Consider the following 12,885-nt stretch of genomic DNA (forward strand, 5'->3'; position numbering starts at 1 on the left):
AGTTTCCGCTATTACAAACAACATAACATATTTTAGATGTCTCCTCATGAACATGTTTGAGAGTTTCTTGGAGCTATAAAATTTAAATTGGATGGTTTGGTCATATGGTATGAATATGTTAAACTTAAATATATTGGCAAACTGCTTTCCAAAGTGGTTCTATTAGTCCCTTATCAGTCTTGAAACAAGACATGACATTGTATTCATCATAAAATAGGCACTTGGCAACAAATTTAACAATGTTTAAATGGCCATCAAATGAATCATACCTCCAGTATTTACATTTTTGTGTATCCCCTCTAAATAAACTATGTGAGTTAATTTGGGGCACTATTGGTAATGCATAAATTATCCTTGCAAACCATTACTATTAGGTGCTGAAAATAAATCTATTTCTTAACAATAGTATCATCTTTTTCAGAAACTAAAAATTAGCACATACCATACATATACACAAACATAATTAAAGAAATGTTTCTTGTAATAATTAGTACTCTGTACTAATTACACACAATCACACACGCCATCTCACACACACAATCACGGCTCTTTGGAGTAGCACTTCTAAACTTATTCTGAGAGCTTATTTCAGAATTCAAGGTCTGATGAATAAAATAATGCTTCACACATTATTAGGCATTTTCAATTGAGCCTAAAAGTAGTTATTAAATGTATTACTTGGATTGTATCTTCTTAAATTGTATTCTTTCCACTTTTTTTTTTTTTTTTTAAGACAGAGTCTTGCTTAGTGGCCCAGGCTGCAGTGCAGTGGCACAATCTCAGCTTACTGCGAGTTCCACCTCCCCAGTTCACGCCATTCTCCTGCCTCAGCCTCCTGAGTAGCTGGGACTACAGGCGCCTGCCACCACGCCTGGCTAATTTTTTTGTATTTTTAGTAGAGATGGGGTTTTGCCATGTTAGCCAGGATGGTCTCGATCTCCTGACCTTCATGATCCACCCATCTCGGCCTCCCAAAGTGCTGGGATTACAGGCATGAGCTACTGTGCCTGGCTGGCCACCACTTATTTTAAAACTTCAGACTTTCAAATAAAACAAAAGCTAATATTGAATAACTAATATTTCTGAATGTAATTCAAATTAACGTGAGATCTTGGAGGCTATTAAATATTGATATATTGTCTTAATGTCCAACTTGATCTCAGAAAATTATAAAAAATAATTAATAATCTAAAATACATAGTATAATAGGTGACTTTCCAAATTTCATGCGTAAAGTTTATTCAGATAATAGTATTGTCACAATTTTGTTTTTTTTTCAAATAATTGCACTGAAATAACTAAATCTGCATTAACTATATGGCAAAAAATTCTTATTTTGACAGCAGTATTAACTGGTATTACGAAATGTTTACTCAAATACAATATGTTAAATTCCCCCAGATTAGGAAACCCTTGTACACTGTTGGTGGGAATGTAAACTGGTACAGCTATTGTGGAAACGATATAGAGGTTCCTCAAAAAACTAAACATAGCACTATCATATGACCTAGCAATCCCTCTTCTGAACATACACCCTAAGGAAATAAAATCAGCATCTTGTAGAGATATCTGAGCTCCAATGTTTATTGCAGCATTATTCATAATAGGCAAGACACAGATACAACCTATGTGTGTCCATCAGTGGATGAATGAATAAAGAAACTGTTATATGTATGTGTGTATATGTGTATGTGTGCCTATATATGTGTGTGTATATATGTGTGTGCGTACATATATATACACACACATCTATATATACAGCTTTATAAAAGAAGGGATACTGCCATTTGCAACAACATGGATGAACGTGGAGGACATATAGTAAGTGAAATAGACCAGACATAGCACAGAAAAATAAATATGAAATGATCTCACTTATTTGTGGAATGTATAAATAGTCAAATGCATAGAAACTGAGAGTAGAATGGTAGTTACCAAAGGAGGGGTGGTGGCAGGGGAATTTAGGAGATACAGCTTGAAGTGTACGAAGTTATAGTTATGTATAAGAAAGTTATCATTATTATATATTATATAATATATAATAATATGTATAATAAGATCTAATGTACAACATGAGGCAATAGTTAATAATATTTCATCGTACATTGAACAGTAATTTGCTAAGAGAGTAGATTTTAGGTACTCGATCCTCACACACAAAAAGGTAACTATGTAAGGTGGTGAATATTTTAATTTGACTGTAAAAGTCATTTTGCTATATATTTATATCAAAACATCTTGTTGTATACCTCAAATACATACAATAAGAAATGAATGAAGATAAAAAATCTATAACTAGACAATGATAATAGGCTGGTATACAGGTAATATTTCAGTGGAAACACTGTTTTAATACAAATGAGAAAAGGCATTAACTAAGAGAGTATTAAATCAATTCTTCTCACCTATGCAAAATACGACAGGCAGAGAAATACATTAACATAAAATTGTCAATAGCTTCTAAATTCTTGGAACAGGAACATTTCAAACTGGGCCTATATCTACAAGCCTTCAGAATTTAAAGTAGGAATTCACATCAGTACCCTCCTCAAATGGTTATAATTGGTTCAATATTTACCAGAAAGAATTAATGAAAAAAAAAGAGGAACAGGTTGAACCCTTTCAGATTATTTACTTTATTACCACTCAAATATTTTGCATACCAAGCTCTTTGGACATATGATAAATTGACAATAAATGGGACCGAGTACCCACAAGAGACTTACAATCTACGTGACAGTCTATAGAAACTGGCAATGGGGAAGCTTATAAAATGGGATAGAGATTTTTATCACACATTAACTACAAATATTCATTCACTTGTTTGGTTGAATGTTCTAATATTTGAGTTATCTTTTATATTAAAATGTTGGTCCATACTACAGTTGTCCATGGCATATAAGAACTTGATGAGAGATAAACAGTCTCACAGGAAAATGCACATACTTACATAAACACAAGATTTTGTGTTCATTTTCAGGGCATTTCATAGGCACTGTGGGCTTTAAAGTGTCCATCCTAAGACTTTAGCAGTTGGGCTATCTGTATTATTTGCATCTTATTATATCCAAAGTAAACTCATTTGTTAAATTTATAAAATGTGACTGGCTTAATATAATGATATTTGGGGGTAGTGTACTTGGGCCCAATTCAAATTCTACTAAACCTAGTAATAATAAGCTTATATCAACTTAAAGAAAAAAAAGGTATAGGTATGATTTTAACACCTTCCTATTTCTGCACAGCTACACACAATAATAATAATTCACTGACAATCCTGGGCTATCACAAATAGGAGTTTATATGGGAAACAATAGCATATTTATATTCATAAGCTAAAGTAAATTATAACTTTTCAGAATGTTAGATTTCTAAAAAAAAAAAAAAACCCTCATGTTAACAGGCAATATTTTTTTTTAAAGATTTCAGGCAGTGAAATTCAACATATATCTTCTTGAAGTAATACAAAAGTGGCATAAATAAAAGACTGTGAAATAAAATGAAAAGAGGTATGTCTTTAGTATTATCTTCAGCTGAACTTAAGTGCTATAACCCAATTAACAAAAATATAACTGTAAGTAGCTACTCTGAAAGAATGTTCTTTTAATTTGAATATAATCGTTTCACAGATTTTAAGTTTGAATTTTAAAGATACAATATGTAACTTTTTCCCCAAAGCCATTATTTTGGGTTGTTAATTTTTTGATATGTGTATTTTTAAAATGAAAATTGCAAGAGAAAGTGGTTTAGAAAATACCAATTTAGGTTTTAGAAAGTATAGGAAAAGGCTTACAAACGTAAGGCAGTGGCTTACATCTGTCATACCAGCACTTTGGGAGACAGAGGCAGGAGGATCACTTGAGGCCAGGAGTTTGAGGGTAGCCTGGTGACATCGCAGAGCCCCCACATCTCTACAAAAAATATAAAAATATATTAATGGAGCATGGTGACACATACCTGTAGTTCCAACTACTTAGAAGGCTGAGGTAGAAGGATTGCTTGAGCCCAAAAGGTAGAGGCTGCAGTCAGCTATGATGGTACCACTGCTCTCCAGCCTGGGCAACAGAGCTAAATTTTCTTTTTAAAAAGGTATGAAAGTATTAAGATTAGAGAAATACTATAATATGTGGAGAATCTGTGGTGACTAATGCTTTCACAGCATATTTGGAGGATACACTAGTACTTCCATTATTTTTCCCAAAAGAGAGAACTTGAAAGTCATCCAAATTTATAAGATGGATCTGGGAGCAAGCAATTCATTGCTTTGTTTAATTGTTCATTCAATAAATATTTATTGACATTCTATGTGCCATGCGCTGTAACAACAGATAAAATAAACACAGATGAGAAAAATTACCTAGCCCAGGCCCTCAGAGAGACCACAGTCTATGAGAAAAGAATGATAGAGCTGGGATTAGTACGAAGTTAACAAATTCCATGAAGAAAGCAGTAAGAATACAGAGCACGGAGCTCCAGCTACTGCGCACGATGGGCACTTTGGGCTTTCCTTTAGAAAGAAAACTTGAATCCAGACGTTCAAAACACACAAAAAAACAAACCTCTAATATAAGGTGTTCCCTCTTCATACCCGTCCACTAGTCATCTCAATTTGAACAAATCATCAGAGTTCCGACTAGAACCTAATTGGTGTTTGGTTCCAGGGTATGGGAATTACTTAGCTCATTGATCCATCATATGAAAAATTCCACATGCATTATTACTAATTTGAAAGACGCTTTTCCCCCTTGAAGCCAACAATTAATCTTTCCAAAGATCTACTGGAAATGCTTATCTTTGCTCAGTAAAACACTAAAGATATAGAGCATAGTGTTCCCTTTCATGTCACAAGGGAACTGAGATTTGTCCCCCTCCATTTTAATTTATGTATCCTTTCTCTCCATACTCCACCTTCTCTCTCTCTCTCTCTCTCTCTCTCACACACACACACACACACACACACACATTTTCTCTCCCCCCCTCTCTCTCCAGCCATCCTTTCCCCCTACCTAAAGCGGTCAACCTCTGGAAGTAAGTCAACTCCATTCTGAAAGAGTGTCGCAAGAAGTGAAAGTGATTTTGACCAGAGGTCGCTTGTCTCCACCTCTCCCTTCCTCTCCAGAAAAGGATGGAGCAGCAAAGCGGAGGGTGTGCGCGTGTCTGGTGGAGGCGGGTAAAGAAATGGGGTGTCTTTAAAGCAATAGCTTAGCAAATACTGGGACTAGAGTGCGGCTCGAGTCCACTTCCCAATAGTTTGGCGAGAGTCCGCCGGTTGAGTTGTAACCCCTGTTACCAGGAAGAATCTTTCTGCTTTCATTGCTCTCCCTACCGTCCCCCATAACACCTGAAGGGGAGGGTCTCAAAGGTCGTTTGAGCCCGGACTTGATCCCCTCTCCTCACCACCGCTACCACCCCCAGCCCAGCAGTCCCCGTCACCCGCCCTTTCTCCACCTCCAACCTTGACTCTGGGTACAAACAGGTCCTCGCACAACCTGATGACAGAGGAGCTTCAGTGGTTAGATCCAAATCCCAGCGGAAGGGAGGGGGCCAGGAGGGAGGAGGACGAACACTGCTGTGGGCGGGAAGCCCACTTGGGGTCGGGGGCTGCGTAGCCGGAGGAGGGGCGAGAGACCCCGGTCCTCATCCCCGGAGTTACAGTCGGAACAAACTTGACGAGTCTTGCAGCGCAAGCGCGCGGATGCGAACCCCAGAACCTTCAGCGCGCGGGCACGAAAGGGTGTGGAGCGGTATACATAGCTCTACATACACATTGAGCGCTGAGCGAGAAAGGAGGGGGCGAGGAAGGCAGGTTCCGCCTCCCCTGGCCCCGTGCACACACACGCCCACCGCGGCTCGGGCTGGCTGAGCGCGGGCGAGTGTGAGCGCGAGTGTGCGCACGCCGCGGGAGCCTCTCTGCCCTCTCCTCGCACCCTGCTCAGGGCATCTGAAGAGCCTGGAAACGTGAACAGGCTTGAAGTATGGCATGTTGCAAAGATGGTTTCTGCCAAGAAGGTACCCGCGATCGCTCTGTCCGCCGGGGTCAGTTTCGCCCTCCTGCGCTTCCTGTGCCTGGCGGTTTGGTGAGTTCTCTGGGGTGCAAGGAGGTGGGCAAGGGAAAGTGGAGAAATGGCTAGCTCCCGGACCCCTTTGGCCACTCGTTCCTCCCTGGGTGGACTAAGTCTTCTCATCTCAGCTGTAAAAGCAGGGGCCGAAGCCAGGCTTTTCTGTGACCGCATAGATGCGGAGAGCACGAAGGGCGCAGGATGCAAGAGGCGTGTGGGCACCGGGGTCTTGTGGCGGGGCGCGCTTTTCCTGACCATTTCTGTCTTCTGCATCCCAACCCCCAACCTCCTCTCCTTTAGCTTGGGGCAAGCGACTCTTTCCCTAGAAAACAAACCTGTTTGCACCTGTTCTCTGATGGATTCTTAAAATAATCTCCTCCGCCCCCGTTTTCTTTTCTTTTTTTTTTTTTTTTCGCTTGCAGTTTAAACGAATCCCCAGGACAGAACCAAAAGGAGGAGAAATTGTGCACAGAAAATTTCACCCGCATCCTGGACAGTTTGCTCGATGGTTATGACAACAGGCTGCGTCCTGGATTTGGGGGTATGAACGATTTCAAACGCGCAAGTGTGTCCTGTCTGTCCCTCTCTTGGTCTTCCTGTCTGTCTGTCTGTGGGAATATCATTAGGTATGCCTCACGTGCAAAAATAAATCTCTCTCTCTTTCTATCTCTCCTCTCTTGGTGAGACCTATGACAAGAAGACCGCCTCCACCCGTACTTTCCCATCTCCCTGCCCCCTCAGAAGCTTTGCCTCTCCCCCACACTAATTACCTCCCGGGACCTGACTGCTGGGTGGGGGAGGTTGGAGAGGAAGAGTCAAAAATGGGAACTCTGGGCTCAGCTGCCTGGCCGCTCTTCGCTGAGAATAGTTTCCCTGAACCTGGCCACTTCGCTCAGAGCAGGTTGCACTGGAGGCAGCTGAACCGAAGTCCCTCGTCCTCCCACGTGTCCATGCCTATGCCAAAACCTTGGCCAATGTTCTACCTAGGACACAAATCTGGGGCATGAAGCTGCCTGCCTTGCTAGGGAACCCAGTCCTTTCCTTTTCTCTTCTACCGCAGGATGCTTTTGTTTTTCCCTTTCTTTTTTGGTGATGTGTCATTTGCTTTCCTCCTAAGACTTTAAAGTTAGAGATGTTTCAGCTGGATTTCTTCAACAAAATAGGTATAAAGGACTTAATAGAGGTACATCCATTAACAGCACTGTTGCTCTTTTTCATATTCATATTTCCTTGGCATATATAATGGAAATCTATGTGGTAAGCTTTGCGCTAGGTACTAGGTCCACAGAAATATCAAGATACAATTCTTAACCTCAAACAGCTTCTCAGTCCAGTTCAATGAGGACAAATGACTTGCTAGGGCCCCATTCATAGGTTTGGCCCAGGTCCTTTGATCTCAAAGTCCCTGTTCTTTACAGTACACTGCACTAATTACCCTTCAGCAACTGAGTTGAACAGGACAGAGATTCTGTCTTAAAGGAGCTTACATTCAAGTGGTAACAATAATAACAGCCAGTAATATTGTATTTATTTAATTAAATGTTCACATATACCAGGCATTTTGTAGGCATCACCATTCTGTTTAACCCTCACAACAACGCTTTGAAAGCCATTACCATCCCCACTTTACAGATAAGGAAATTGAGGCTTAGAAAGTTAAGTAACTAGTCCAAGTTCCAAGTTAGTAAGTAGGAGGGGAAGGATGTAAACCCAGAGCAGGCTGTGTATTTAAAAGACAAAGCCATGCAGATGGGGATGGTATCAGATGCTGTGTGATGAGTATCATCTAATATTAGAAGCATGGAGTACTTTATACCTCCTATTGAGGGTGTGTAGGAGATGAGATGTTGGGAGAATGGAGAAAGTAAGAATGGGGAGCAGGACTGCCTGTGATGGGAAGTAGGAGTATGGCCTGGGGCTAGAAACTCTTTCTAGCCTTCACTTGAAATGTCAAGTTTTAAACCTTTATGGGCAGATAAAGTAGAGTTGGGTGTTTCTTTGGCATCTGGTCTCATTTAACAGATGGGGACACTGAGATTTAGAAAGGGAAAGTGATGTATATAACGGCACATAGTACATCAATTATAGGATGAGATCAGGTCTTCTGAATTCCAAACCATTATTTTCTTGGATTTTATGAGAAGGTTATGGGAAGTCACTGAGGGTATTGATTCAGCATTTGTATATTTCTTTCTTTGCTTTGAGATGGAGTCTCGCTCTGTCACTCAGGCTGGAGTGCAATGGTGTGATTTTGGCTCACTGCAACCTCTGGCTCCTGGGTTCAAGTGATTCTCCTGCCTCAGCCCCCCGAGTAGCTGGGATTACAGGTGCAAGCCACCATACCTGGCTAATTTTTAAAAAATATATTTTTTGGTAGAGATGGGGTTTCACCATGTTGGCCAGGCTGCTCTCGAACTCCTGACCTCAAGTGATCCACCCTCCTTGGCCTCCCAAAGTGCTGGGATTACAGGCGTGAGCCGTGCTGGGCCAGCATTTGTATATTGACTGATAAGGATAGATGAGAAGGATGAAAGTTTCTCCTGCTTCTTTTCATGTTGCCTCTCCAGGGATAGGTTGCCTGCACTGCATTTGCCTTCACGCAAATCTGAAAAAGGGTGAATGATTTGTCAATGCATGATCTTCCATAAGTGACTGGGAAATAACCATTTTAGATCAAAAATAGTGCTGTGGAGAATCGTTCAGATGATGTGATACCATTTAAGGCAATATTATATCAATAAAAAAGGGTTTATCTGCCCATAAATGTTTTAAACTTGACATTTCGAGTGAAGAAAAAAAATAAGAAAAGTATCCAGTCCTATGTAGTTTAAATATTCAACAGAAAATTGATATACCAGAACATACATCAAAGTGAAAAGTTAGAACTGAAACTATATTGTTTGATTATAAATGTTGAAAGTTAAAATAATACCTGCCCAGCTGGCTATAATGCAAGCTGTAATTCAAAGGAAGAAGGGATCCATTGTAGATGGATCCTTTTTACCATCTACTCTCCCCCATTGCATTATATTGACAATAACATAAGTGAAAACAATATATGTGAGCCATTACTGGGTTTTGGTTAATCGTAATTCTACTAAACGTCTCAAGGACATTATTAGTCATCTAATTTGTCACTGCCAAATGATCTGCATTACCCACCTGAAAACATTTTTATAGTTTTATGGGAAGGGGTCGAATTAACATTACTTCCAGCATTACCAATTGATTAACCATTTAAACATTTACTAAATAGCATAACGTGGGTTTTGTTGGTTTGTTTGTTTGTTTCTTGGCTTTGCTGATAAATGTTTGTGGTAAATGTGATTCACTTTTTAGAAGTGGGTCATTCTCTGTAAATGTGTAGTATTCCATATGTGACAGAGAAATAGTGATTCTCACCTGCAGAAAATGTGTTTTCTGTTTATATGAAGTTGTAAATGTGTACCACTGAAAACAATGAGAAACTTCATCATTAGCACAGACTCTTGGATACCACAAGTCAGATCCCTTCAATAACATTGGATACTCTGTGGAAAGTTTGGTATTTAAAAAATAAAATGAAAACAATCCAGATTTTGACTAGCAGGCTATAAATATGGATTTACTTCCTGGTTCCTATAATCCTGCTTCTGCTCTTTGTGGGACATTTACTTTATATCTGTTTATACAACTTTGCTGTGTTCCATTTCAAACAAAGCTAAAAGCAAAGATTTGAATTGAAATTGGATGGTTTGTGATTGCTCAGTAGGCCAGGCAGGGGTTGAAATAGATTTGGAAACTAAATTACATATTTTTAACTCAGCAGCACAGCTTGCGATAGGGAAATAAAAGGAACTGAAATGGTTTCCTTTTTTTACATCCCTCCAGGATCTCCTCTCCCTTGTCTCCTACATTCTCTCATTGGAGAAGAAAAGGGGAAAAGGCGAGAAGAGAGGGAAGGAGTCATGGTGACAGAAGCTGGTTTCGGACTTCTGAGAGGGTGTAGTCCTTTCAACCTCTAATAAATCAGTTGCTATCATACTGAAGTAGCTTGCACCTGTCTAGACATAGCACACAAGTGAAACCTTCCACAAAGGAGCCAGAAAATAATCCCCTAACTCTCATTCACTTTCAACACTGTTATTTGCTTTCTCAAAAATGCATAGCTAAGGTATTTACTAACTACCAGGAAATGGTTTAGGAAATCTGCCGTCACTCATTTTCCATTTATTGAAGGGTTGCACAGCCTTTCACGCATCTCAATCTTTTGAGGCACATGATCTAGAATAATAAATGTTCCAAATACAGATCATTGCCTTTGAATCATCTTCCACAACCTCTCTGAAATGGGAATGAAGCATTTGAGTCGATTTTGTAAGGTTATTCACTAACATAGTAGGACTTCACATTAGTGGACTTCACATTATTTACTAAGATTATTACGACAACACAAAGAGATAAGGCAGACATCATCCCTCTGTTAGAAAAGAGGCTGAGAAAATTTCCAATGAATTGCCCATCAATTCTATAGCTACTCCCTGGTAAAGTAACAACACACACCCTCATCTTTAAAACCTTAGTCAGGCAGCTGGTCTATTGCTATATCCACTTCCGAGGCGTTCTTGCATTGCCCTGTTTATCAAGAGTCAAATTTCCTCAACATACCTTCTTGCTACTAAGTTAAGTAGGACCTTAAAATAAGCAAAACTACATTTCCTCTAAAGAAGTGAGACAAGAACTTTTATTCTAAAGCTTTAACAACTTTTCAAATAGTGAAGAAAACACAGAAAATTGTATGCATTTGGGTTAAGTTGGAATATTTTCCCCACAAAAATCAAATTGTGTTTGCAATGTTTTCAAATGATATGTGTATCTCCATTTAAAAGTTAATGTGTCATGTGCTAGCCTTATTAATTAAATGTCAAAAGAGAAATACTTTTAAAAATACGTAGACAAAAAGAGCACTTCTCGGCAACATAAAGCTTCATTCTCTTTCAATTTATCCCATTCTTTCATTCATTCATTTGTGAAACCAATCTGTATTGAGAGACCACTATATGTCAGGAACAATGTAAGGTTGTGAAGATATCATTCTGATCTGATATGAGCCCTCACAGACTTTACAGCTAAGCATCATAGAGAGATGAATATAACAAAGAAATAATAAAATAATTAAATGAATATGCCATGGGATCATCTAATATCATGCTAAAAGGGAAAAAAATGGGTGAGGGATCTATTTCAGATTTGGTGTTCCTGGAAGTCTTTTAAGCTAAGACCTAAAGGTGTCAGGCATGAAAACAGTAAGAGAAAAGTAATTCTCAGAGGGAACAAAGCAATTAAGTGCAAAGGTCTGAAGGTAGATAATAGGTTAGTGTGATGTAGACTGTGAGAGGAGTCCAGTGTGCCTGTAGCCAGAATGCAAGAAGAAGAATCTCATGGGATTTGGTTAGGATAGTAAATAGAGGCGAGGTTTCATAGGGTCTCTGGGGACCCTGTAAAAGATCGTAAATTATTCTCTTAGTGAACCTGGAAGCAATTGGAGTTTTCTAAATGGAGGGAATGACATGGTTTGACTTAGAGTGAAAAATGCTCCATCTTGTCTGCATAAAGGAAGACTTAGAAAAGGAAGTAGGGCAACCTGGAAGCAGGGAGACCAATGAAGCTTTTGTTACTTTGGCTTGAGTTCTCTTAAGTTGATGGTTGCTTGGAATAAGGTGGCAGATGTAGTAAAGATGGATATACGTAAGTTGATTAAAGTGAGTTTTTTGGAGGTTTAATTCAACACAGAATTGGCGATTGACTTGATATGGATGTTAAAAAAAGAGAGAGAAGTAAAAAATGACTTTTCAATTTCTATTTTGAGAAATTGGGCAAGGTTGGTGTTATTTAAAGTTGGGGAGGACTGCACGATTTCCTGCCCTCATAAGTTCACACTGTGGAAGAGATAGAAAATAAGTAACAGAAATAAGTAAAATATAGTGTGTGTGCCAGATGTTGGTTAACAGCTATAGAGTAATGTAAAGCAGGGAAGAGGGTTGTAATTTTAAGTAGAATAATTAGTGGAGACTTCACTAAGAAGGTGCTATTTGAATACTGGTCGTAATTAAGTAAAAGCATAAACCACGTTTGGGATGGAGTCTTCTAATGAATGAGAAGGAATTCTAAGTGCAAACATGTTAAGCGGGGAAGTCAGGGTCCCTGTAGTGAAGTTTAGCAGGGCTGAGGCATAAAAGGGGATCAGTGTGACAAGAGGACAAGGTTGTGTACAGCTTTGCAGGCTGATTAGGACTGTGCTTTTACTCTGAGTCAGATCAAAAGTGACTGGAACAGCAGGGACAAGGCCTGAACTAATTTTAAAAGGCTCTCCTTGTGTTCAGAACAGGCAGTCAGAGGCAAGGGCAGATGCAGCAAGGTTTTCCATAGTAAACCAGGCAAGAAATGATGGATACTTTGACCAAGCTGGTAGCAGAGAAGTTTGTAAATTTATAAGAAATGGTTGGCTTCTGGATATTTTGAAATTAAAGTCAACTGACGACAGCTAGAACGTGGGATGTGAGAGAAAGGGAGGTGTCAAAGCTGATTCCAAAGTTTTTGATTTGAACACCTAGAAAAATGGAGTTGTCAGGACTGTGCCAGAAGCAGAACAGGGGCATAGATGAGCAATTTGTATGCAGGTATGGTACCTTTGAGATGTCTATTACATATCAGGTAGAGATGAACCTGAAATTCAGGGATCATGAGTATGTCAATATACGTGATATTTAAAGCTAGAAATCTAAAAAGATCACAGGGGATTAAGTTTGATAGGGAAGAGGTACAAATATTGAGTTTTGATGTCTCC

General features: G+C 39.4%; 1 protein-coding gene across 1 annotated transcript in view; it reads left to right on the forward strand.

The window, feature by feature from the left end:
• Nucleotides 1-5,019: 5,019 nt before the first annotated feature.
• GABRA4 (gamma-aminobutyric acid type A receptor alpha4 subunit) overlaps nt 5,020-12,885 on the forward strand; it is a 79,259-nt gene continuing 71,393 nt past the window's right edge. The window contains exons 1-2 of the mRNA XM_030800923.1: nt 5,020-6,077; nt 6,482-6,600. Coding sequence (XP_030656783.1) covers nt 5,992-6,077; nt 6,482-6,600 — 205 coding nt within the window. The 5' untranslated portion in view covers nt 5,020-5,991. The remainder of the gene's footprint in view (nt 6,078-6,481; nt 6,601-12,885) is intronic.

The sequence above is a fragment of the Nomascus leucogenys genome, chromosome 20, assembly GCF_006542625.1.
Source record: "Nomascus leucogenys isolate Asia chromosome 20, Asia_NLE_v1, whole genome shotgun sequence".
Lineage (NCBI taxonomy): Eukaryota > Metazoa > Chordata > Mammalia > Primates > Hylobatidae > Nomascus > Nomascus leucogenys.